The sequence below is a fragment of the Pleurodeles waltl genome, chromosome 3_1 (genome assembly GCF_031143425.1).
Source record: "Pleurodeles waltl isolate 20211129_DDA chromosome 3_1, aPleWal1.hap1.20221129, whole genome shotgun sequence".
NCBI lineage: Eukaryota > Metazoa > Chordata > Amphibia > Caudata > Salamandridae > Pleurodeles > Pleurodeles waltl.
In genome coordinates, this window is record NC_090440.1 from 482,983,546 (window position 1) to 483,008,567 (window position 25,022).

At 45.7% G+C, this 25,022-nt stretch overlaps 1 protein-coding gene across 2 annotated transcripts in view; it reads left to right on the plus strand.

The window, feature by feature from the left end:
- CHD2 (chromodomain helicase DNA binding protein 2) overlaps positions 1-25,022 on the plus strand; it is a 1,519,436-nt gene that overhangs the window by 543,469 nt on the left and 950,945 nt on the right. For both annotated transcript variants that reach the window (XM_069222751.1, XM_069222752.1), the window contains 2 exons: positions 285-329; positions 837-1,021. In XM_069222751.1, the coding sequence (XP_069078852.1) occupies positions 285-329; positions 837-1,021 (230 nt within the window). The remainder of the gene's footprint in view (positions 1-284; positions 330-836; positions 1,022-25,022) is intronic.

The window sequence follows — 25,022 nt, forward strand, 5'->3', positions numbered from 1 at the left end:
TGTAAATGTACGGGGTCCCCAACCCAACAAATACACTTAAAAGCATGTGAATCTATGAAAGATACTAATGCTGGAAAGTTGGAGAATTCTGGTTTAGGTAAGTTGCAATAAGATCCAGTTTGATGATGCAACAGAGTCAGAGATAACTTTGTTGATTTTCTGACATGGTCAAAGCAATGTTTTTTCATGTCATTGAATGTGTAGCAAAGAAATAGTGAAGATATTAAACTCGACTTTCAATTATAAACTCTCTAAAAGACCTTCCTTTTCCTTGTTTTACCCAGCTGTAAAGACGAGCAAGTTCACATCGGGGCACTGTGACTTTCCAGGTAAAAATAAAAAGAGTTGCTTTTGTGACCCTCAATGGAATCATATAGGACAGATGCAAGGTAGAACAACTAGTAAACAAAGGGGGTAGAAGCCATAGACTTAAAGGGATCCTACCAGCATTTTGTTAAATATGTAAACATAATGTGAAAAACGAATTGACTACAAGATGATGGCCACCAACTTTGTCCTGTCCAGTGCCTCTTAGGTCTCTTACCAACTATATCAGCCTATACCTACTTTATTTTTCCTGTCCTTATCTCAGTAACAATGACGTGATTTTCCCTGTTGTCAAATGGACTGTGGACATTTTGTGGATCACAGTAGCACAGCTGTTCTGTAAATATAGCTTGCTTGTGTTTATGCCAAAGAATTAGGCATTTGGAATTGCTAGGTTGAAAATAAGTTTTAGACCATTCTCAGTTTGACGCAGTTCTGGTACAAGACTTCTCCATCTGTTGATCATTGAAACACATGAAATTGAAATTAATTGCTTTATTATAATGCAGTTCACAATCGAAAAGGTGTCACTTCGTCTTCCAATGAGCCAGAATATCTATGCAAGTGGATGGGATTGCCATATGCGGAGTGCAGTTGGGAAGAAGGAGCTCTGATCGGCAAGAAGTTCCAAGCATGTATTGACAATTTCATAAGCCGGGATGCCTCCAAAACAATCCCTACCAGAGAATGCAAGGTAATTGGTTATGTTTTAATATTTGGCTTCCTGAGTCGGTGTCTTCATAAGCTATATGTCCACCTTCACCCTCTTTGTGCCTTCAAAAGTTATGGAGCCAACACCATCCTCTTTTGACTAGAGACCAAATGCCCACAAATCACAACTGATTGTTTGTGTACATAGTTGAATGTTTTATTTGGTGCATGCACTGCAAATGCACAGCAGTTACTTCAGACATTTGCAGACTTCTGTCAATGTGGTGTATTTCCTTCCTACAGCGTCAGTTCGAACAGTAGTCTCTCCAGGCTGGTAGCCGTGACAACATGTGTATATCATAACCAAGACACGTTAGATCTTCACTGCTGCAGAGGTAGAAAGTTTGCTAAGAATAGCTGGTTGAAGGGCTTCATCATCCCACCAGAGCTGAGTTGTGTCTCTGTTCCCAGTTCCCAAATCTGCTTTGCTGCATAAATAACCCTGCAGAGCCAAATTTCCAGATTGGTCAGTTCCCAAGCCTACTCCTGTGGTTGTTTTGGAGCTAATCCACACTTCCCTGATTTGTTGACAAGGCAATGGGGCCATTCCACCTCATAAGTCTTTTGAGGAATACCGGTTGATGAAAAACATGGTAGAAAATGCTGTTTTCTATTCCTGTATCTGCACTATCCATACTTTTCAAGAGGGCAGAGATTCAAAGGGGTACCCACTTTGGCCATGTGCTACCTGGCCACTTCCACAAAGCTCTTTCCCTTGCACAGATTAATTCATTAGGCTCCATCCGATAGTTCCAAGTTTGAGATCCAAACCAATCCCAATTGTACTTGGAAAAATGCCTAGCACAAGTCTAGGTTGTGCCAAAAGAAGCCCAAAATGAACCAAAATTATGAGGGAATAAAAATTGTCTATGAGTAACATTTTTAAAACAAAAATAATTTATTATATACTTACCATTTATTTAATTTAAAACATGTACGAATGCTAATCTAGCAGTAATCAAAGATCCCAGACTACTGCCAAAAATATGTACTCTCTCTCTCTAGGCACCCCTGTTTGTGACCAGTGATTTGTTTGCGTTTCCCTCTTCACATTGTTTTATCTTGTGATGCAGTAAATTGCAGTAGTGTATAACTATTATTGTTCATGAAATACAGTGGGTATTTTTCAATATTTCTGGAAATCAGTAATGATCAAGGTTTTCAGCACCACAAACATTTTCCAGGGCCATATGTATAAATGTTAGGAATAGCTATTACCTAATTGCAATTTTCTGCGAATCGCAGTTAGGAAATTGCTATTCCTAATGTAAGAAACACATTGCATTTCATTTAGTGATTCCTGTTGGGCTCTGTTTTTACTATACCAAAGTAAGGTATAGTGTGCACAGAGTCCACTGGATCCCCAGAGGCTTTACAGAGGCTAAAGTAGTAAATATTAATGCTCTCTTTTGTGGTAATGTGGTTGAGCAGTTAGGCTTATCAGAAGGTAGTGCCAAGCATTGGTCGTACACACACACACATTCAAGAAATGACTCACACACTCAATGACTAACTCCAGGCCAATGTTTTGTGTATCAAAAATATACTTTGTTACTTTATTTCTAGACCAAAAGAATCTTTGTTGCAGGTAAGTACAGTTTCCAGAATGTATTTAAGGCACTAGTTAAGAATTAATAGGTAAAACAGTTTTCAGGTAAGTAATACTTTTTAATTTCAAACGTAGACAGTGCAATTTCTCATACAAAGCAATGCAGTCCTAGGGGAGGCAAGTAAGAACACAATTTACAGGTAAGTACTTGACTTATGATCCCAGTCTTCGGGGGTTAAGGTGTGCACATGGCAAAGTTTAGAAAGACACCAAAGGTTGCACCACAAGCAACACGGGGCTAGCCAGGTGCAGAGGTCAAAGTCTTTGTTGGATGCCCAATGGAATCCTGGGTGCACTCAGAAACAAACGATTTGCAGGTAAGTACCCACAACTTCAGAGCACAGACCTAGGGGATTTAGATCAGTACCATGGGGGCTCATGGGTCAGCACCAAACACACACCCTCGGAGGAAATGAGGTAGCCACGTGCGGGGTGTAAACAGCGTCGGGTGCCCAATCCTTTTCAATGAGGGAACCCCGGGAGTCACAAAGATGCTGCAGGCTTGGTCTAGGGAGTCGGCTGAAGAAAACCACTGGCTGGTCAGCTAAGTAGAGAGCCCACTGGACATTGCTCAACCATTGGTTGGGTTCCTCCAGGCCAGGGGGGTGGAGGTGCAGGGTTACCTTTAGGCATTGCAAAATCTTCATCGGAGCCAGTCATGGTCAGTGGGGGTCCTCTGGATTTAGGTTGCAGGCATTGTCATGTTGGTCAGGAGGGGTCAACCCAGGATGTACTCGAGGTCAGCATTGCCTGGGGACTTTCTTTGGACCAGTGGGCCACCTGGACACGGGCTATGGGTGTTGGGGTGCAGAGTGGGAGGGCCCGTGGATCCGGGGTGGTTCTGGAGTCCTTCTTGGAGGTCTCTTTTGTGGACAGGGCTTCTGTCCTCGAGATATCTTGGTCCTTGGGTAGGCAGGCAGGCAGTCCTCTGTGAGTTTGTAGAGGTCACTGGTCCTGCCGGTCGAGTTGTCTTTTTGTAGCAGGAGTCTTGAAGCTGCAGATAGGCCAGTAAGACTGGGGCAAAGTCATTTGTCGTCTGGAGTCTTCTCTGCTGGTGCCGCTCTTCAGTTCTTCTTTTAAGGTCACCAGGAATCTGAAGAGCAAGTTTCAGGGGTGCCCCTAAATACTAGATTTAGGGACCTTACAGGGGTCAGAGGGCAGTAGCTAATGGCTACTGTCCCTGAGAGTGGCTACACCCTTACTGTGCCCACCCTTTGGGGAGGTGAGCACATTCCTAACCCTATTGGCTATCCTTCTCCAAAACAAAATGGAGAATTCTTCAAGGAGGGGGTCACCTCAGCTCTGGGCACCCTAGGGGTGTTCCCAGCTAAGATGGTCCCTACTCCTTGTGTTTACTAATTGTCCCACCGGACCTGCCGCCAAAAGTGGGGCTTGTTCCTGGGGGCGGGCATCTCCACTAGCAGGAGTGCCCAGGGCCAGTGTAACAAAAGACAGGAGCCTTTGAGGGACACAGTTAAGTGTTGCATTTCTTGAAGAGGGGAGGTGTGAAGCACCTCCACCCAGAGCAGGCTTTGTCCCTGACCCCATAGAGCACAAAGACTCTCACCTCATGGGGTCAGAAACGTGTTTGTTAGTGGCTGGCTGGCAGAGACCGGTCAGCGTCACATTAGAGGGTTGGGGGAAATACAGGGAGCATCTCTAAGATGCCCTCTGGGTCAATATAAATTCAATACTGGCATCAATGTGGGTTATATGCGTTATATTGAGCTCAAAAGTTTGATACCAAACTTCCTAATCTTCACTGAAGCCGTCATGGAGCTTTGGAGTTCATAATGACAAACTCCCAGCTCATGTACTCAATATGGCCACGCTGCACTTACAATGTCTAAGAATTGTCTTAGACACTGTAGGGGCATATTGCTCATGCAGCTATGCCCTCGCCTGTGGGTCAGTGCACCCTGCCTTAGGGCTGTAAGGTCTGCTAGAGGGGTGACTTACCTACACCACAGGCAGTGGTTTGTGGGCATGGCACCCAGAGAGGGATGCCATGTTGACTTTACCTTTTTCTCCCCACCAACACACACAATCTGCAATGGTAGTGTGCATGTATTTGATGAGGGGTCCCTTAGAGTGGCACACTATATGCTGGAGCCCTTAGAGACCTTTCTGGTCACAGGGGCCTTGGTACCTGGGCACCTTTTACAAGGGACTTAGCTGTGTGCCGGGGTGTACCAATTGTAGAAGCAAGTGTACAGATTAGGGAAAGAACACTGGTGTTGGGGCCTGGTTAGCAGGATCCCAGCACACACACAGTCAAGTTAGCATCAGATATCAGGCAAAAAGTGGGGGGGGTAACCATGCCAAAAGGGGCACTTACAGTTGCGAATAGACCTACCTCATGCATATTAATGAGGTAGGTAGCAGTTTCCTACCCATTAGGAATTGCAGCCATCACAGGGATGGTGGCCTGCTGGGGTCAGCAGGCCACCATGTCGGTGATTGCTTTTTAATAAAGTATTCTTTTTTAAAGTGCATCCCGTTTTCCTTAAAGGAAAATGGAATGCTTTAAAAAAAAAAAAAAATGAAGCGTTTAATTTTCATTTTTTAAGAGGATGCAGTGGTCCTTTGACCACTGCCTGCTCCTAAAAAATATTGGTTTTAAAATTCACAAAGGAAAAGGGGTCCCCTAGGGACTTCTTCCCATTTGTGAATGGTTACCACCCTTGAGGTGTTGGTAAAAAATGAATGTTTTGTGACCATAATTCCGTCTCAAAACATTCATACCACTGCAGTTTGGTATTTGAAATGGGCGCCCTAAACATGCCCCTTCCAAATACTGAACGGCTAGACACAAATTTTTATTTTGTAACATGTTACCGAATCACAATTTGTGTTTTGTACATATCAATGAGCATTTTTGCAGTGGGAAACGGCTAGATTCTGCAGGCTTTCTGAAGGCCAGAGCAGATAAACTCAGCCGAAGATGCCTAGTGGATCACGAATGGCGTCTTCATCTGGAAGCGATGCAAAATCTCTTTCAGCAGTGGCGAGAGCCTTGGTTAGGTCTGTTTGCCACCTGCAAGGACATGCAGTGTCAGCAGTTTTGCACACTGGAAATTCCAAGGCGGTTCTCGCTCGGAGACGCTTTATTTCTTGAGTGGAACTTAGGTTTCCTTTCCGCCAATGCCTCTCCTGCCCAGTGTTCTCAGGAAGATCAGGAGCAACCGGCCTGAAGGCATTCTTGTGGTTCTGGACTGGGCTCAGAGAGTTTCTCGAACTATTGCGCATGGCCATAGGTCCTCTGAGCAGGCTGCTTCCAACCTTTCAACGCTCCGCCTTCATACATGGAGATTGTCCAGCAACAGTTAACAGCTTTCGACCTTCCTCCCGAAGTCTGTAATGTTATCTTGGCCGGTTGCCGTCCCTCCACCAAGATGGTATGTGCTGGCCATTGGAATAAATTTGTGGCATGGTGTGCTCAGAAATGGATTGATCCCTTATCTGCTCCCTTTTCCCAGGTTATTCTTTTTATGCATACCCTAGCATAGTAGGGCTCTGCATTGGGCACCTTGAAGAGTTATCTATCTACTATCTCAGCTGCTGCCAGATCAGCCTTCTCTCTTAAAGTCCTCTTTTGCAAATAGGTTACTTTAGGTCTACACCGTTTTTTTCCCAGCTCCCTTTGATAAGCCGCAATGGGACCTTAATTTGGTTCTTTCTTTCTTTTTTTTTTTTCGTTTCACAACTCTTTATTGAAATTTCAACAAACCATGGGGTACAGTGGGGGAGGGCAAGGACAGAAAGGGAGCATGACATTGCAAAAAATAAAGACAGTGGTATCATTACACTCCAGCAGTAAGAGAAGGTTGCTTTGCATAGGTCCAGTTAGAGGCACATGTTATACAATAAAGCCTGACCCCCTTACGGGAACCCCACGTTATACGATCTATCACTATGAAAGAGGGGGCTTCAAGGAGTAACAGCAGTGGGGTGCACTGGAGAGGCACGGGCGAGGGTGGGAGAGGAGGAGGAAAGTAAGAAGAGACAGAGGGAGGAAAAGGTAAAAAAGAGGGGGGTCAAAAAGGGAGTGTAGGGATAAGCATCAGGTTTGTAGAGTGAGGGGAGCATGTTGAACTTGTGGAGACCTGTAGGAAGGGCATCCATGTCTGGAGGAAGACCTCAGTCTGGGCCTGGAGGTTAGGTGTGACACATTCGTGGAAGGCTGCTAGAAACATTGCTGAAAGCCACTCTTCATGGGTAGAGGGCATTGGGGATTGCCAGTGACATACATATCTTGGCCGTGGTAAGGGCTGTATGTAACAAGCAGCACTGTGGGGTGTAAAAGGTCTGTGAGTTCCACTGGATCATGTAAGAAAATCAAGGGGTGGCAGAGAGAAGACCTGATCAGCTGACTCTCTAGTAGCGTGGACCCACTCTATCCCAGAAGGGCCGTATCATGGGGCACTCGCAAAGGCTGTGTAGTATGTCACTCCTGAGCTCAGAGCAGCACCAGTAATTTGCATGGAAGCAGGTAAGGATGCCAACAAGGGATTTAATTCTTATGGGGTTAATTATTTTCTAAACGCTTAGCATTGTCTACTGATGGCAACTCAATTAAATTCCATAATTAAACAAAAATAAAATTCAACATGAAAGAAGAATCGTGACTGCAGGCCAATTATATGAAACACTTGTATTGCAATAATAATGTCACATCTAATGTTACCTCAAATGACGTTCAGAAAACTGGAAGACGGGTTTGTAAAACGTGAATGTTTTAGTACGTCAACATGGACATAGAGTTTTTAAATCCTTTTGCCCCCTTACACCGGGGCGGCCTCTGTGTCCTAGAAGTTGCCAGCCACCATTGGTCCACTGATGTCCCTTCGTGTGGAGGACCACCAGGAGACAAGGACAAAGGCACCATGCGGTGTCTGCGGGACTGATGGAGGGCTGTGGAGGAGCATCTGGCAGGCCTCCCAATGCCCGTGCTACCAGCAAGCCAGACTGTAGGCCCCAAGAGCGAGCAGGAGGTAGGCGTCCCCGTGCGGCAGTCAGCAGGCCATCAGTTGACGTGGGCAGAGGTGAGGGCGAGGCAGCCAAGCAGTGGGTGGGAGCCACTCCTTGGTAGGTGCTGGCCAGGATGCCTTTCATCAGGAATGCCATCTGAGTGCACCCGGCCAGAACATAGCATGTGCGGCCCTCCAGCACAGCAGGCCTCTTATCCTGGCTTGTCAGTAGGATTAGGTGCACAGCTGTCATTAGGGCCGCCGGGGTGTCTGAACTCCCTGTCTATTTGGTCGCAATGGGAGCCCGAGTTCCTCCAGGGGATACAGCAGCAAAGGAAGTGGTGGGCGTGGTCACACCTACGGCCTCGGAAGCCCTGCCGCCACCCTCTGGGCCTAGTGCGTGGAACCGAGCTTTCAAGTTGCCATCTCCAGTCGCGGCCAGACCATGCCCCCTGTTCTTACTTTCTTAATGTGCTCTCCCTTTGAGCCATTTCTTTCTTGTTCTCTTAGGCGCCTCCCTTTTCCGCTGCCAATTACATTTGCCCAGACAGTCAGTGAGCTACAGGTACTATCCCACTCTGGGATCAACTCTTCGTGGGGTATGTTGAGCCCAAGAAAGGGAAGGACATGCAGAAACGTCTCATCTCCCGATGGATGATGTTCTGCATTAAAATCTGCTACCCACTGGCCAATAAGCAACTCCCAGAGGGTTTGCCTGCTCATTCTACCAGAACAAAGCCTGCCACCACTGCGTTAGCATGCAGATTTCTGCTTCTGGACATCTGCCAGGCAGCAATGTGGTCCTCGCTGCATACTTTCACTATACATTACAACCTGGATGGTCAGATCTGTCAGGATGGTCACTTTAACTGTTCGATCCTTCAGGACTTTCTGGTTTAAATCATGTTCGCAGACCCACCTCTACGAAAGTAAGGAATCTGTGGCTAGAAGTCTCTATCAGATAAATTAGTTATTTAACTTTTGGAAATGCCTTATCTGGCAGAGACTGTATCTAATGGCAGATTCCTTACCCACCCATCCTCTCTGCTCTGCAAACAGTTTTTGAGGATCAGAACTGATCCCTTTTCAAGGCCCTAGTTTGCCACACTAATTGTCTCAGTTCTTTGTGGCTCTGCGTGCCTGATGTGGAAAGTTGCAAAAAGAAACAGATATCAGCAAGCTGGGGTGGTGCCTAATGAGGCACTGCACACGTCACTTCCTGCGCGGATGCCAATACCACGGGGAGCCGCCTACTGCCATGGAGGAGTACTTCTCACTAAATATTTCTGTATTCAGTCTGATGTCAGATGTTAATTCTAAGGTAAGGAATCTGCTGCTAGATAGTCTCTATTAAGTAAGGCATTACCAAAGGTAAGTAGCTTGTTCATTGATTCCCAGATGGCTGCTTTGCAAGTTTCCAGATGTGGTACATGTCTTAACCAGGTTCTGGTTGCTGCTTTACCTCTTGTTGAGTGAGCTCTAGGTGTACGTGGAGCAGGTTTGTTGGCAATTTGGTAGCATAAATGAAATACATTAAACAATCCACCTTGCAATGATTTGTTTTCAACTTTTCATAAGGTACCATAGCTTACAAAGAGTTGATGTATTGTTCTGCCTTATTTTGATTTGTCTAAAAATGTAGAACCTGTTTTATATCTAGGGAATGTAGTGATCTTTCCGCTGCCGTAGAAAGGTTAGGAAAACATTTAGGCAATATTATTAATTGATTAATGTGAAAATCAGATACTGCTTTTGGTTAAAAAAAGAAAGAGGGAAGAATACGCAATACTACTCTATTATGATGAAAAACAATAAAATGTTCTGTTGCTGACAGAGCTTGTGATTCTATAACTCTGCGTACACCGGTAGGCAGTCTTCCATGACATAAGTTGGAAGATAGCTTTATGAATTGATTAAAAATGTGGACCTATCAGTTTTGAAAGCACTAGGCTTAGTTCTCATGGAGGTAAAGGTTTTTTTTTTTAATTGGAGGAAAACCTTAAGTTGTTCAAGAAAATCTCTCCACCAGGATAGTTATTGACCTGGGGTAGGCCTTGTAATATTAGTAGACACTCATAGGGAAAGTCAGTGTGGCTTACTGTTTTGTCTGCAGTGACATATTATATACGTGGGGAAATCTGCAGGAGCATGCAGTTTCTCTTCCCTTTGGCTTACAGAGTCCAGCGAGCTATTGAATTGGGGTGAAAAGTATGCAGCAAGATTAAATATGCAAGACCCAAACAAATGTATGTACACCTCACAAATCTTCCAGAATTTCCTTATTTCTCTGGTTCAGCTCAGGAGCGGAGCCCCGGCCTTTTGTCGCCTTGCTGGGCCTAGTTAATTACATCGCTCTCCAGCAGAAGGAACAAAGGTCTCCTCACACTAAGGGAGAAATTAACAGTGCTTCACTCATCTCTTGAAGAGGAGTGGGTCAGGAAGAAAATCTGCATCAGTTAATTAGCTGTCACACTGTACCAGTGCCCACTGAGCAAATGAGATAGTCAGTGCTTCTGGAACTAACACAAGCGGGGGACACCTCTTTGTAGCGTTGGTGGGGAAAGTCCTTGCAGTGTTCTCAGCAAATTACTGCTAACATTATTTTCGAGATTTAGAAACATTTGACGGAATCAGGGCTTCAAGCAGAATTATTGCACTGTGTTGCGTGAACTGAAGAGAGCAGAACTGCACCATACCTACAAAGAAGTGGCAGAGTTCTGCTCACTATCTGTACTAGTACACTTTCAACAGCCATGAACCAGCACAGGCACCCGTGCATTATGGTACTAGAGTGTCTGCGCATAGCACATAGTTTTTGTGCAGGAAAGGGTCTCTTCCGACCCAAAATCTTTGTAAATCTGTACTAAATTTACTCTGGAAACCCAAAAATAAATTAAAAAGGTACCTATACAACAACAAACACAATCTAAAACATAGTGCAACAAATGTAAATTTTGTGATCTCTAGGAAATGGCAGGTGTAGGGCTTTCTTTTGATAAAGTAAACCATGGCATACATTTTGTCACTGTTTAACTGAAAAAACATACTGGTTGTTAAGACTGAGAACAGTCTAGAAGCTAACAGTGTGGACTATGGCTTTAGAATCTCGAACAGAGTTCACCAGTGTGTCCTTGCCCACCAGTGACAGAGCAGCACCCAAGACAGCACATTGCAAGTGAGGCATTGCTGAAATAACTGAGGCAGCTCAAATGTCAGGCAGGCATCCAGGCTAAGGGGCAGTCATCACACCATGGGGGCTAGGGATACGATCTTTGTTTATTAGAGCATGCTATCAATTGAACTTGGCTGACCACAACTAAGTTGAGACCCTTAAGTAATCCGGGGAGTTTAGCTGGAATGCGTTATTCTAACCTTAAATGCATAGTACTTAGCATGGCTGCCCTGACATTCCTTATTTGCATGCCTTTCATACTTATTCACATTTGCAGTCTACAGCTTCTGACAATCAAGACAGTCTTTCTAATGGCCAACAGTTTTGTGTGATAAGGAGTGAACTATAGGTGCTCACTGTACAGCGTCCCTACACCACTTTCTTATAGGACAAGTTGGTGATGAGTAGTCAGACTTCTTGCCTCCCAAAGATGACAGCTGATGGATACTTCAATAGCTCTCTCCAGTGCCTGTTGGGGGCCCGTGATTCATGTCGGTGCTGGAAACCACCATCATGACGTAACGAACCATAAAACACCTCACCCCAGCATCCTGATGTCAGTTCCCTTTTTCCTGTTCCTTTGACTCAGATCCTGAGGTCTCTTTCTCTCTCGTCACCTCAGAGGGTGTTTTTCCTAACAGAAAGCCATTTGTGCAGTTCTGGTGATGTCTCCCCCTAAGTGTTCAAGCCCTATGAGGATTGTGATGGGCAAATGTCTATTACAGTTCCTTATTCCATCGGCCTGGAATAAAATCATGACTCCGCTTTTGTAGCTCTTGCCTCCTTATGCATCCTAGGGCCATAAAGGCGCAGGGGAGGTCAAGCTTTTTATGGCCCAGACCTGTCATGATTCTTTGAGTTGCTGTCATTCAAGTGCCCACTCTTCTAAAAAAAAAAAAAAAAATGAGAATGTAGATCCCATTGAAGCATAATAAAGAGAGTTGGTGGATATAAGTTAGTCAGCCCTTTTAAGAACCTCTATCTAAGAATGGATTTATATCTCTTCTTGTGTCTACCTGTCCTGGAGGGGCCTTCTCTCGTAGGGGATTTCCATGTATAGTCATAAGCACTGAATAGTTCCGTGCGCCTGCGGGGACCCCGGAGCACTGTTGTGTAGTATATTCTTAAGTGCAATCATCAGCTCCTTGACAAAAAAGGTCTGTGAAAAACACTTAAGAATAACAATGTGCAGCCTATGTGAACAGCTACACAGGCCAAATTGTTAGAAGAAAAAAACAGTTGTAGTGTAAATTCACGTTTAAACCTCTATTTATTCTATAAATACATAAATAAATACATTCTCATATTTTATTTACACCTCTCATGAGAATAAAACAATGTAGGGCAGTGTAGCCCATAGGCTGCCATTATACAGAATGAAAATAGAGCTGTGCCTTTAAGAAAGTAAAGTCTTCCTGTTTCCCATCATGCAGAGCAAAAGGCAGTTGCCTCAGTTCTTTTTTCCGGCTCCTTTCTGACAGGACCCTGAAGCATTGAGCTCTACCTCACAAAATCCTTTTGTGACAGAAATTCATTTAAAATCTTTTGAATTTCAATTTCACTCGACGTTTTTAACATTGAGTGATCATTTTCTATTTTTTTCTGTTAGATTCTGACAGAATTTTGAGGTTTTTCTACTTCAGAAATGCCTTCACTGTTTGACAAATGCCCTTCTTGTGGCAGAAAAAAGGCCAAAACAGATCCACATCGGGTCTGCATAATTTGCCTTCCTTCCAGCCACAAACCGGAGTCGTGTGACATCTGCAAAACCTTCTCCAGAAGGACCCTTCGTGACAGGGAGAAGATCCGACTCCAGGCGAAAGAGGACAGGAGGAAAAGTGGTCATTCTACCACAGAGCGAGGAGAAGGTCAGTCTTCTACCAGGGCTCACACTGTTTCCTCTATAACTCCGACCAGACCGGCTCAAAAACGGCACAGGTCTCCGACGACGTCGAGGGCGTCGACGTCGAGGCAAGGAACGGCGCCAACATGCTCGCCGTCGAGGAGTGGTTCGCCGGCGAGAAAGAGACATCGCTCGCCGTCGACGACGATTTCGCCGTCGAGACGGCGTGGACTTTCGCCGTCAAGATCTGGGTCGCCGTCGACACGGAGAGGACGTTCCACGTCGAGGAGATCTGAATCCGGCTCGCCGTCGACACGGCGAGAGCGATCAAAGTCGAGGGGTGCTCGACGTCGTAGGCGTTCACCGTCATCACGGCGACGTCGAGGGTCGTCGTCGAGAGATTCTCAACGGCGAGAAGAATCGACGTCGAAGGGCACTCGCCGTCACCGTACTTCGACGTCGAGGAGTGTGTCGACGTCGAGACAATCAAAAAGACCTAGAAGGGTTTATACAACCTCAGAATCCTCGGCCTCACTCATCCTCCTTCCAGCGTCTCCACAACTCTCTCCTCGACAATCACCATTGCCACAGACGCCGGTAACACCTATGGCCCCTCTTCCGGCTCCTCCTTCAGAGTCTGTTTTGAGGACTCCAACGCGGTCTGTAAGACGTTCTGGACATTCCTCTAGACGCTCTTCTTCCTCTCGGCACCGTCATGAATCACAGAGATCTCAGCATTCACATCACAGGCGTTCTTCTTCGTCTACACCGGACTACTCTCCAACCCTATCGGACTCACCGTCCCCGAGAGTGTCCCCCATAGATGATGTGAATACGTTCCAGGAGGTCTTAGTAATAGGGGCGACCAAGCTGAACATCCCGCTGGCGGTACCTGCCCCATCGACGTCAGTGATCTTCGAGACCTTGCATCACAGGACATCTTCCAGACCTTTGCTTCCACTGGTCCCAGGTCTCCTCGAACCAGCAATGGATATTTTCCTTGCACCGGCCGCAACAAAGTCTGCTCCTTCCAGACTTATTAAAAAATATCGTCCACCAGAACAAGATCCTCTATTCTTGAGGTCGGACCCAGTACCTGATTCGGTGGTCATAGTAGCGGCAAAGAAACTGCATTCAACCTCACCGTCTTCTTCTTCGCCTCCAGATAAAGAGAGCAGAAAGATAGATGCTGCAGCACGAAAAGTATGTTCTACTGCAGCCGTGACCATGAAGGCAGCCAGCGCTACTGCGTTATTAGGGCGATACGACCGTGCCCTCTGGGACTCTTTAATGCAGTTTGCGGAACATCTTCCTAAGGATAAAAGGGAAGATTTCCTGGAGGTCGTGGGTGAGGGAGCCATGGTTTCTAACCAAATTATAAGTGCTGCAGCTGACTCTTCGGTGTTATCCGCACACAATTATGCACACGGGATAGCGCTCAGAAGGCATGCATGGTTGAGACTTGCAATATTCTATTGCAAAAAAGAGCCATAGAACCCGTTCCCATCAGCCAGCAAGGGAAGGGGATTTATTCAAGATATTTCCTTGTACCGAAAAAAGACAAACAAGAGTTTCGTCCCATTTTAGATCTGAGGACAGCAAACAAATGGATTCGCAAAGAAAAATTCAGGATGTTAGCCTTACACCAAATTTACCCACATCTACGTCAGGGCGACTGGCTCTGTGCAATAGATCTTTGCGACGCTTACTTTCATATCCCAGTAACCAAGAAACATCGAAAATTCCTAAGGTTCACCGTCGGGAAACGCCATTACCAATTTGCAGTTCTACCTTTCGGCCTAAAATCAGCGGCGAGAACTTTTTCCAAATGCATGGCGGTAGTAGCCACCCACTTGAGGAAACAGCGAATATTCGTCTACCCCTATCTAGACGATTGGCTCATAAAGGCCTCCAGTTGTCTCGAGGCACAACAGCATTCCGAATGGACTCTACAACTGCTGCAAAAACTTGGTCTTCAAGTCAATCTCCTGAAATCTACAGCAACACCTGTTCAGAGGTTGCATTACTTAGGGGCCATTGTAGATACCAGGCTAGGAAAGGTGTTTCCTTCGGAGGAACGACGGTTATCGATTCTCCAAAAGTGCAAACAACTGCAGGAAAGACCTCAAGCCACTGCAAGAATAATAGCTTCTCTACTGGGCTCGATGGCGTCTTGTATCCATCTGGTTCCCAATGCTCGCCTCCATATGAGACCATTGCAGGAAAATCTGGAGGATCAGTGGTGTCAACTGAGGGACGATTGGGAGAACAAAGTCCTTCTTTCTCCTCACACCCTACAATCCCTCAAGTGGTGGTGTTTACCCAGCAATCTCTTGGTGGGGATTCCGTTCCAACAACGGCCTCCATCTCAAACCATCGTAACAGATGCGTCACTGCTCGGATGGGGGGCGCACATGGAACATCTTCGAGTCCAAGGAGAGTGGTCACAGAGAGAGAGTCTCTATCACATCAACCTGCTGGAACTTCGCGCAGTCCACCTTGCGCTCAAAGCCTTCCTTCCCTCTCTGAGAACGGAAACTCTCCTTCTCCAGACAGACAACGTGGCCACTATGTACTACGTGAACAAACTAGGAGGCACCAGGTCCAGAATTTTATCCAGAGAGGCTCAGACAATCTGGCATTGGCTTCTAGCCAGGAACCTGTCGCTAGTGGCAACTCACCTGCCCGGCATCCAGAATGTTCAAGCGGATGCCCTCAGTCGGGTGATGGACGAGAACCACGAATGGGTACTACACGACGACGTCGTTCATTCCATTTTCGCACTCTGGGGTACCCCCTCTACAGACCTTTTCGCAACCCCAGACAACAAAAAATGCCAAAACTTCGCCTCCAGATATTACCATCCAGGGACATTGGGGAATGCCCTATGGATAAGCTGGTCAGGAGCATTTCTTTCCGCCTTTCCACCGCTTCCCCTGATTCCGGCGGTCCTCCAGAAGCTGTCCAATGCTCAGACCAAAATGATCCTAATTGCTCCGGAGTGGCCACGCCAGTGGTGGTTCCCAGACCTTCTTCACCGGTCACTCAAACCACACATCAGGCTACCATATCGTCCGGACCTGCTCACGAAGTTCAGAGGGCAGATATCTCATCCCAACCCCTCATCGTTGAGTTTGGCAGCATGGCTCCTGAGCTAGTGCAATATGGACACTTGAACCTACCTCAGGACTGTATGGAAATTCTGAAGGAAGCAAAGCGCCCTTCCACACGATCAGCCTATGCAAGCAAGTGGAAGAGATTCTGCATTTGGTGTTTACACAACAACATTGACCCGGTTTCCTGTGGAGAACAATCTATCCTGCCATACTTGTTAAGTTTGGCAAAATCGGGCTTACAACTGTCATCAATAAAAGTTCACTTGGCGGCTGTCACGGCATACAGAAAGAGTCCTTCACAAACTTCCTTTTTTCGGATTCTGATTATTAAGGATTTCCTAGAAGGTTTAAAGAAGGTTTTTCCTCCCATTAGAAAGCCTTCTCCTCCATGGGAACTGAACGTTGTCTTATCACGTCTGATGCTGCCGCCATTCGAGCTGATACATAAGGCATCGCTGCAACATCTCACATGGAAAGCTGCTTTTCTGGTGGCAATCACTTCAGCGCGTAGGGTCAGCGAAATCCAGGCCCTTTGCGCTCAGGAACCCTACACGGTTTTTCATTCTGCAAAAGTGGTAATGAGAACTCATCCAAAATTTTTACCTAAGGTAGTCTCCGACTTCCATGTGAACCAAACAATTTCATTACCGACTTTCTTTCAGAATCCAGCTACTCCTGCTGAGAGAACTCTGCACTCTCTGGATGTAAAGAGAGTCTTGAAATTTTACTTGGACAGGACAAAAAGCTTACGAAAATCACAACAGCTTTTTATTAACTATTGCCCAATCAGAACAGGTTTGGGCACATCTAAACAATCTTTATCCAGGTGGATTGTTTCATGTATAATGTTATGTTATCAGTTAGCAAACAAATCCCTTGGTGGTAGGCCAAAAGCCCACTCTACCAGAGGGAAAGCAGCTACTGTAGCCTTGATGAGAAATGTCCCTTTGGCAGAAATATGCAAGGCTGCCACTTGGAGGTCGGTCCATACCTTTACTAAGCATTACTGCCTTGATACAGACGCTAGGGCAGATGCTCAGGTTGGACAGGCCTTGCTCAAGAATTTGTTTGCATGATTCATGTTTTCTCAGTATTCTTATATCTACTCCACCGCGGTTATGGGGATGGGCTTGCTAGTCTATTCAGTGCTTATGACTATACATGGAAATCCCCTACGAGAGAAGGAATGGTTTCTTACCTGTAACTCCAGTTCTCTCGTAGGGGTATTTCCATGATAGTGATAAGCAACCCTCCCTCCTCCCCGGTGGAGTTGACATAGAACATGAATATTATTGAGGTTGGTACTCCAAAAAATGTTTTGTTTTCTTCATGTCAGGTTAATAGCCTCCAAAAAAGAACTGAGGCAACTGCCTTTTGCTGTGCATGATGGGAAACAGGAAGACTTTACTTTCTTAAAGGCACAGCTCTATTTTCATTCTGTATAATGGCAGCCTATGGGCTACACTGCCCTACATTGTTTTATTCTCATGAGAGGTGTAAATAAAATATGAGAATGTATTTATTTAAGTATTTATAGAATAAATAGAGGTTTAAACGTGAATTTACACTACAACTGTTTTTTTCTTCTAACAATTTGGCCTGTGTAGCTGTTCACATAGGCTGCACATTGTTATTCTTAAGTGTTTTTCACAGACCTTTTTTGTCAAGGAGCTGATGATTGCACTTAAGAATATACTACACAACAGTGCTCCGGGGTCCCCGCAGGCGCGCGGAACTATTCAGTGCTTATGACTATCATGGAAATACCCCTACGAGAGAACTGGAGTTACAGGTAAGAAACCATTCCTTCTTTCCCAATTGGGAGTGAGGGTCCTGCACTCCAGTCACCAAAGCCTCCACCTTCATACCTAGAGAATGAGCTTAAACATTTCTGTTCTTTTCAGCTGACACCGGAGATGTTTGTCACCTTGTTCAGTGCCCCTCCACAAAACAGTTAAGTATGCAAGATGGAGAAGATTTGCCCACCGGGTGCACAGAAAACTACTGATCCATTTTGTGCCCTCCTGTCATTTATTCTTCCTTCTTCACTTTTCCCTCTAATCAGCCAGGCAAGGTTGTGGGATGGGGGATACCCATCAGCTTTATGAACATTCCTCTGTCCTCCAGATCAGCCTTCCCTTTTCAGATCTCCTACTGTGGTTATTAAAAGGGCTGACAAATTTGTATTCATTGCCCCTGCCCCCCACTCTTTATTAACCTGAGTGAGATTTAAGTTTAGATGTGATTTTTTTTTAATGGGGTCTCCCTCTGAACTCATTTACACCTGCCAGTTAAGGTGTTTAACCTTGAAAATTGTGTTCTCTCGTAGGGGATTTCCATGTATAGTCATAAGCACTGAATAGTTCCGCACGCCTGCGGGGACCCCGGAGCACTGTTCTGTAGTATATTCTTAAGTGTAAATGTTTGCCTTTCTTGAAAAAGGCCTGTAAAGTCACTTAAGAATATCAATGAGCAGCCTAGGTGAAAAGGCTACAAAGGCCAAATTGTTCCTTGTTTTGGTTGGTAAGAAAGGAAGCTGTAGTACAGATATACCTTTAAAACATATTTATTCTAGAAATGTAGTAAAAAACATGTTCTCCAGCTTTATTTACAACTTCAAATGAGAATGAAACAATGCAGGGCAGTATAGCCCATAGGCTGCCATTATACAGAACGTAAATAGAGCTGTGCCTTTAAGAAAAGAAAGTCTTCCTGTATCCCATCATGCACAGCAGAAGGCAGTTGCCTCAGTTCTTTTTTCCGGCTCCTTCTGACAGGACCCTGAAGCATTGAGCTCCACCTTTCATAGCTTTTTTGACTAAAACTCAACTAAAATCCTTTGGATTTCAATTTCACTCAACGTTTTTAATCTAGAGTGAACATTTCCTAGCTTTTCCTGTCAAATTCTGACAGAAACTTGAGGCTTTTTTGCCACCAGAATGCCTTCTCTTTTTGATAAGTGCCCTAGCTGTGGCAGGAAAAAGGCCAAAACAGACCCACATCAAGTCTGTATTATTTGCCTACCGTCAAGTCATAAACCCGATGCCTGTGACATTTGTAAAACCTTCTCCAGGAGAATCCTTTGTGACAGGGAGAAAATCCGCCTTCAGGCAAAAGAGGACAGGAGACGAAGAGGACAATCTGCCACAGAGCGAGGAGAAGGTCAGTCTTCTACCAGGGCTCTCACTGTGTCCTCTGGAGCAGCTGCCAGATCTGCTCACAAGCGTCACAGGTCCCCGACGACATCGAGAGCATCGACGTCGAGACCAGGAACGGCGCCGACATGCTCGCCGTCGAGAACCAGCTCACCGTCGAGGAAGAGACATCGCTCAACGTCGACAGCCTTATCGCCGTCGAGACGGCGCAGACACTCGCCGTCGAGAAGTTCCAGGTCCAGGTCACCGTCGACGCAAAGGGGAAGATCAACGTCGGTGGACAGTACTCGTCGTTGGAGACGATCGCCGTCATCCCATCGACGTCGAGGGAGATCGCTGTCGAGGAGCTCTCAACGGCAAGAGGAGTCAACGCCGAGAGGTACTCGTCGGCGTCGTACTTCAATGTCGAGAAGCGTGTCGGCGTCGAGGAGGCACTCAAAGAGACCAAGGAGGGTCTATACCACCTCAGAATCCTCGGCTTCTCTCATTTTATTACCGCCTTCGCCTCAGCCTTCTCCTCAGCCATCGCCTCTACCACAGACACCTCTGGCAACTACAGCTCCTCCGCCGGTACCTCTTTCAGAGTCCGCCCCAGTGCAGGCATTCTCAACATTCTTCGAGACGCTCTTCTTCATCTCAACATCATCATCGGCATGACTCAGATCTCAGGTCTCCTCGTTCCCACCATAGACATTCCTCCTCATCCACAAGGGATTACTCTCCGACGTTATCTGACTCCCTGTCTCCGAGAGTTTCTCCCATAGACGATGTCAACACTTTTCAAGAGGTTCTAATTTTCGGTGCTACCAAGTTGAACATCCCTCTGGCAGTACTCGCTCCACCAACCTCTGTCATTTTTTAGACACTACACCAGCGTTCTTCTTCTAGTCCATTACTACCGCTGGTTCCAGGACTACTTGAACCGGCAATGGACATATTCTTAACACCGTCCACAACTAAAACTGCTCCTTCCAGACTCCTAAAGAAATATCGTCCTCTGGAGCAGGACCCTTTGTTTCTGAGAGCGGATCCAGTGCCCGATTCGGTGGTAATCGTGGCTGCTAAGAAATTACATTCTACGTCTCCGTCTTCTTCTTCTCCACCGGACAAGGAGAGTAGAAAAATTGATGCCGCAGGCCGCAAAGTTTGCTCCACCTCAGCCATCACTATGAAAGCGGCTAGTGCTACTGCCCTGTTAGGCAGGTATGATCGTGCCCTTTGGGATTCTGTGCTGCAATTTGCGGAACACCTTCCTAAGGAGAAAAAGGAGGATTTCTTGGAGATTGTAAGTGAAGGCGCCATGGTCTCCAATCAAGTAATAAGCGCGGCTGCAGACTCCTCTGTGTTATCTGCACATAATTATTCTCATGGAATTTCTTTGTGAAGTCATGCCTGGCTACGCCTTACTTCACTTAAGCCAGAGGCGCAACAGAGGATACAAAATTTGCCCTTTTCAGGTTCCACCTTGTTCGGTTCTCATGCTGACGACGAAATGTTGAGGATGAAAATAGAACTGGACACTCTAAAGGCGGTGGGCATCGAGAAGCCAAGAGAGCAACGGAAAACATTTAGTCCCTACCACCGTAGACTCTTTACTCAAAGGTTTCAAACACCACAGTGGATGCCTTCAAGATCCCAGCCACAACAACATCAGAGAACCTTTTCGACCCAACAAAAACAAACAAAGAGTCGCTCTACGCCACAAACTGCCCAAACAGCTCGTCAGGCATCACCGTCTAAGCCCTGAATCCTCGCTTCCCCCTCCTCCGTTACCCACTCCGGTAGGGGGAAGTATCTCACATCATCTGGAAGAGTGGCAACGAATAACGTCAGACGCCTGCGTGTTGAATATTGTGCGGAATGGCTACTGTCTCAGGTTCATAAGCCCCCGCCTTCTATTCCTCCCAAACCGGTGAATCACCATCTTGACGCTCTCAAAGTGGAAGTAACAACCCTATTACAAAAGAAGGCGATATAACCTGTCCCTATCAACCAGCAGGGAAAGGGAATCTATTTGAGGTACTTTCTGGTACCAAAGAAAGACAAACACGAGTTCCGACCCATTCTAGATCTAAGGGTAGCCAGCAAATGGGTTTGCAGAGAAAAGTTCAGGATGCTATCCTTACACCAAATCTATCCCCAACTTCGTCAAGGCGATTGGCTCTGTTCAATAGATCTCCGTGACGCTTACTTCCACATTCCTGTGATCAAAAAGCATCTGAAGTTTTTGAGATTCCTCATCGGGAAAAAGTCATTACCAATTTACTGTGCTACCTTTCGGCCTCAAATCAGCACTGAGGACGTTTTCCAAATGCATGGCGGTGGTGGCAGCCCATTTAAGGAAACATCGGATATTCGTCTATCCCTATCTAGACGATTGGCTCATAAAAGCATCCACATACCTAGAGGCTCAACAGCACTTCAATTGGACTCACCAGCTACTCCAGAGACTGGGCCTTCAGGTCAACCTCTCCAAGTCCACGGCAACACCTGTTCAGAGGTTGCATTACTTAGGCGCCATCATAGACACCACTCAAGGAAAGGTGTTTCCTTCGGAGGAACGACGGTTATCAATCCTCCAAAAGTGGCAGCAGCTCGAGAAAATGCCTCAGACCACTGCAAGAGCGATATCCTCTTTCCTGGGGTCGATGGCGTCTTGCATCTACCTCATTCCCAATGCTCGCCTCCATATGAGACCCTTACAGGAATGTCTAGAGAATCAATGGTATCAACTAGTGGACGATTGGGAGAACAGCATCCTTCGTTCTCCCCATGCCATTCAATCTCTCAAGTGGTGGTGTTCTCCGAACAATCTTCTGAAAGGGATGCCATTCCACCAACAGCCTCCAACTCAAACCATAGTCACGGATGCATCGCTGCTCGGATGGGGAGCGCATATGGATCACCTCCAAATACAAGGCTCGTGGTCGCAGAGAGAACAACTGTATCACATCAATCTTTTAGAACTTCGTGCAGTCTATCTTGCATTCAAAGCCTTCCTCCCGCACTGAAGGTGAAAACTCTTCTTCTCCAGACAGACAACATGGCCACCATGTATTACTTGAACAAACAAGGGGGTACCAGATCCAGGACTCTGTCGACAGAGGCCCAAACAATTTGGCACTGGCTTCTAGCCAGGAACCTATCACTAGTGGCAACTCACCTTCCGGGCATACAGAATGTCCAGGCGGATGACCTCAGCCGAGCAATGGATGAAAACCACGAGTGGGTTTTGCACAACGACGTCGTCCACTCCATTTTTTCCATGTGCGGTACCCCTTCTATAGACCTATTTGCAAGGCCAGAAAACAAAAAATGCCAAGACTTCGCCTACATGTACTACCATCCAGGAACATTGGGGAATGCCCTCTGGATAAACTGGTCATGAGCATTTCTTTACGCCTTTCCACCGCTTCCCCTGATACTGACAGTCCTCCTCAAGCTGTCCCCCTCTCACACCAAGATGATTCTCATCACCCCAGAATGGCCACGCCAGTGGTGGTTTCCAGACCTCCTTCACCGGTCACTCAGACCACACATCAGATTACCTTGCCGCCCGACCTTCTCATGAAGTTTCGAGGCCAGATGACACATCCCAACCTCTCATCGTTGAATTTGGCAGCATGGCTCCTGAGCTAGTACAATATAGTCACCTTAATCTACCTCAGGACTGCATGGAGATTCTAAGGGAGGCAAAGCGCCCTTCCAGAAGAACAGCTTTTGCCTTCAAATGGAAAAGGTTCTGCATGTGGTGTTTGGACAACAACGTTGACCCAATAAAATGCGGAGAAGAAGCTATTCTTCCATATTTGTTAAACCTGGCGAAGTCTGGCTTACAGTTGTCATCAATCAAAGTACACCTGGCAGCTCTCATGGCATATAGGAAGAGCCCTTCCCAATCCTCTTTCTTTAAAATTCCAATCATAAAAGATTTCCTAGAAGGTTTGAAAAAGGTCTTTCCTCCCATTAGACGGCCATCTCCTCCATGGGAGCTGAATATTGTTCTCTCGCGTCTGATGCTGCACCCTTTTGAACCAATACACAAAGCATCACTCCAGCATCTCACATGGAAAACTGCTTTTCTGGTTGCAGTCACTTCAGCTCGCAGGGTCAGTGAGATCCAGGCCCTTTGCGCTCAAGAACCTTATACGGTTTTTCATTCCTCAAAAGTAGTAATGAGAATACATCCTAAATTTCTACGTAAAGTCATTTCAGACTTTCACGTAAACCAGACCATCTCCTTACCGACTTTCTTCCAAAATCCGTCTACTCCTGCTGAGAGAACCCTACATTCTCTCGATGTTAATAGGATTTTAAAATGTTACTTGGATAGAACAAAATCTTTGCGCAAATCACAGCAGCTGTTTATTAACTATGGCCCAGTTAGAACAGGTCTAGCCACTTTCAAACAATCCTTATCCAGGTGGATTGTTTCTTGTATCGTATTCTGTTATCAGTTAGCAAATAAATCCCTCGATGGCAGGCCAAAAGCCCATTCTACTAGGGGGAAGGCAGCAACTGTTGCTTTGATGAGAAACTTTCCTTTGGCAGAAATATGCAAAGCGGCTACCTGGAGATCTGTCCACACCTTTACTAAGCATTACTGCCTTGATTCAGATGCTAGGACAGATGCTCAGGTTGGACAGGCCTCTCTTAAGAATCTCTTTGCGTAATTTATTGTTTCTTCATTGTTCTGTCTACTCCACCGCGGTTATTGGGATGGGCTTGCTAATCTATTCAGTGCTTATGACTATACATTGAAATCCCCTACGAGAGAAGTAATGGTTTCTTACCTGTAACTCCAGTTCTCTCGTAGGGGTATTTCCATGATAGTCATAAGCAACCCTCCCGCCTCCCTGGTGGAGTTGACATAAGGATATCGACAATAATAATAACGATATTGTTAATTAACCTCTTAGCTGCTGGGACTCCACCCCCCCCCCCCCCAGTGCTGAGCCCTTTTTTGGCTATTTGGGTTAGTTCTCACTTAGGCCTTCATAACTTTTTGTCCACATAAGCTATCAACGCCAAATTTGCGTCCTTTTTTCCAACATCCTAGGGATTCTAATGGTACCCAGAGTTTGTGGTTTCCCCTGGAGGAGACCAAGAAATTAGCCAAAATACAGTGAAAATTTAGTTTTTTCCAAAAAAATGGGAAAAAAGGGCTGCCGAAGAAGGCTTGTGGTTTTTTCCCTGAAAATGCCATGAACAAAGGGTTTCTGGTGCTGAAATCACCATCTTCCCACCATTCAGGAATGGGCAGACTTGAATCAGAAAACCACATTTTTCAACACAAATTTGGCATTTTACTGGGACATACCCCATTTTTACTATTTTTCGTGCTTTCAGCCTCCTTCCAGTTAGTGACAGGAATGGGTGTGAAACCAATGCTGGATCCCGGAAAGCTAAACATTTCTGAAAACTAGACAACATTCTGAATTCAGCAAGGGGTCATTTGTGTAGATCCTACAAGGTTTTCCTACAGAAAATAACAGGTAAAATAAAAAAATATTGAAATTGAGCTGAAAACAACAGCCATTTTTCTTTATGTTTTACTCTGTAACTTTTTCCTGCGATGTCAGATTTTTGAAAGCAATATACCGTTATGTCTGCTGAACTCTTCTGGTTGCGGGGACATAAAGGGCTTGTAGGTTCCTCAAGAACCCTAGGTACCCAGAGCCAATAAATGAGCTGCACCCTGCAGTTGGTTTTCATTCTATACTGGGTATACAGCAATTCATTTGCTGAAATATGAAGAGTGAAAAATAGGTATCAAGAAAACCTTTGCATTTCCAAAATGGGCTCAAGATAAGGTTTTGAGGAGCAGTGGTTATTTGCACATCTCTGAATTCCGGGGTGCCCATACTAGCATGTGAATTGCAGGGCATTTCTCAAATAGACGTCTTTTTTTACACACTCTTTTATATTTGGAAGGAAAAAATGTAGAGAAAGATAAGGGGCAATAACAATTGTTTTGCTATTCTATGTTCCCCCAAGTCTCCCGATAAAAATGATACCTCACTTGTGTGGGTAGGCTTAGCGCCCGTGACAGTAAATGCCCCAAAACACAACGTGGACACATCCCTTTTTTTTGACAGAAAACAGAGCTGTTTTTTGAA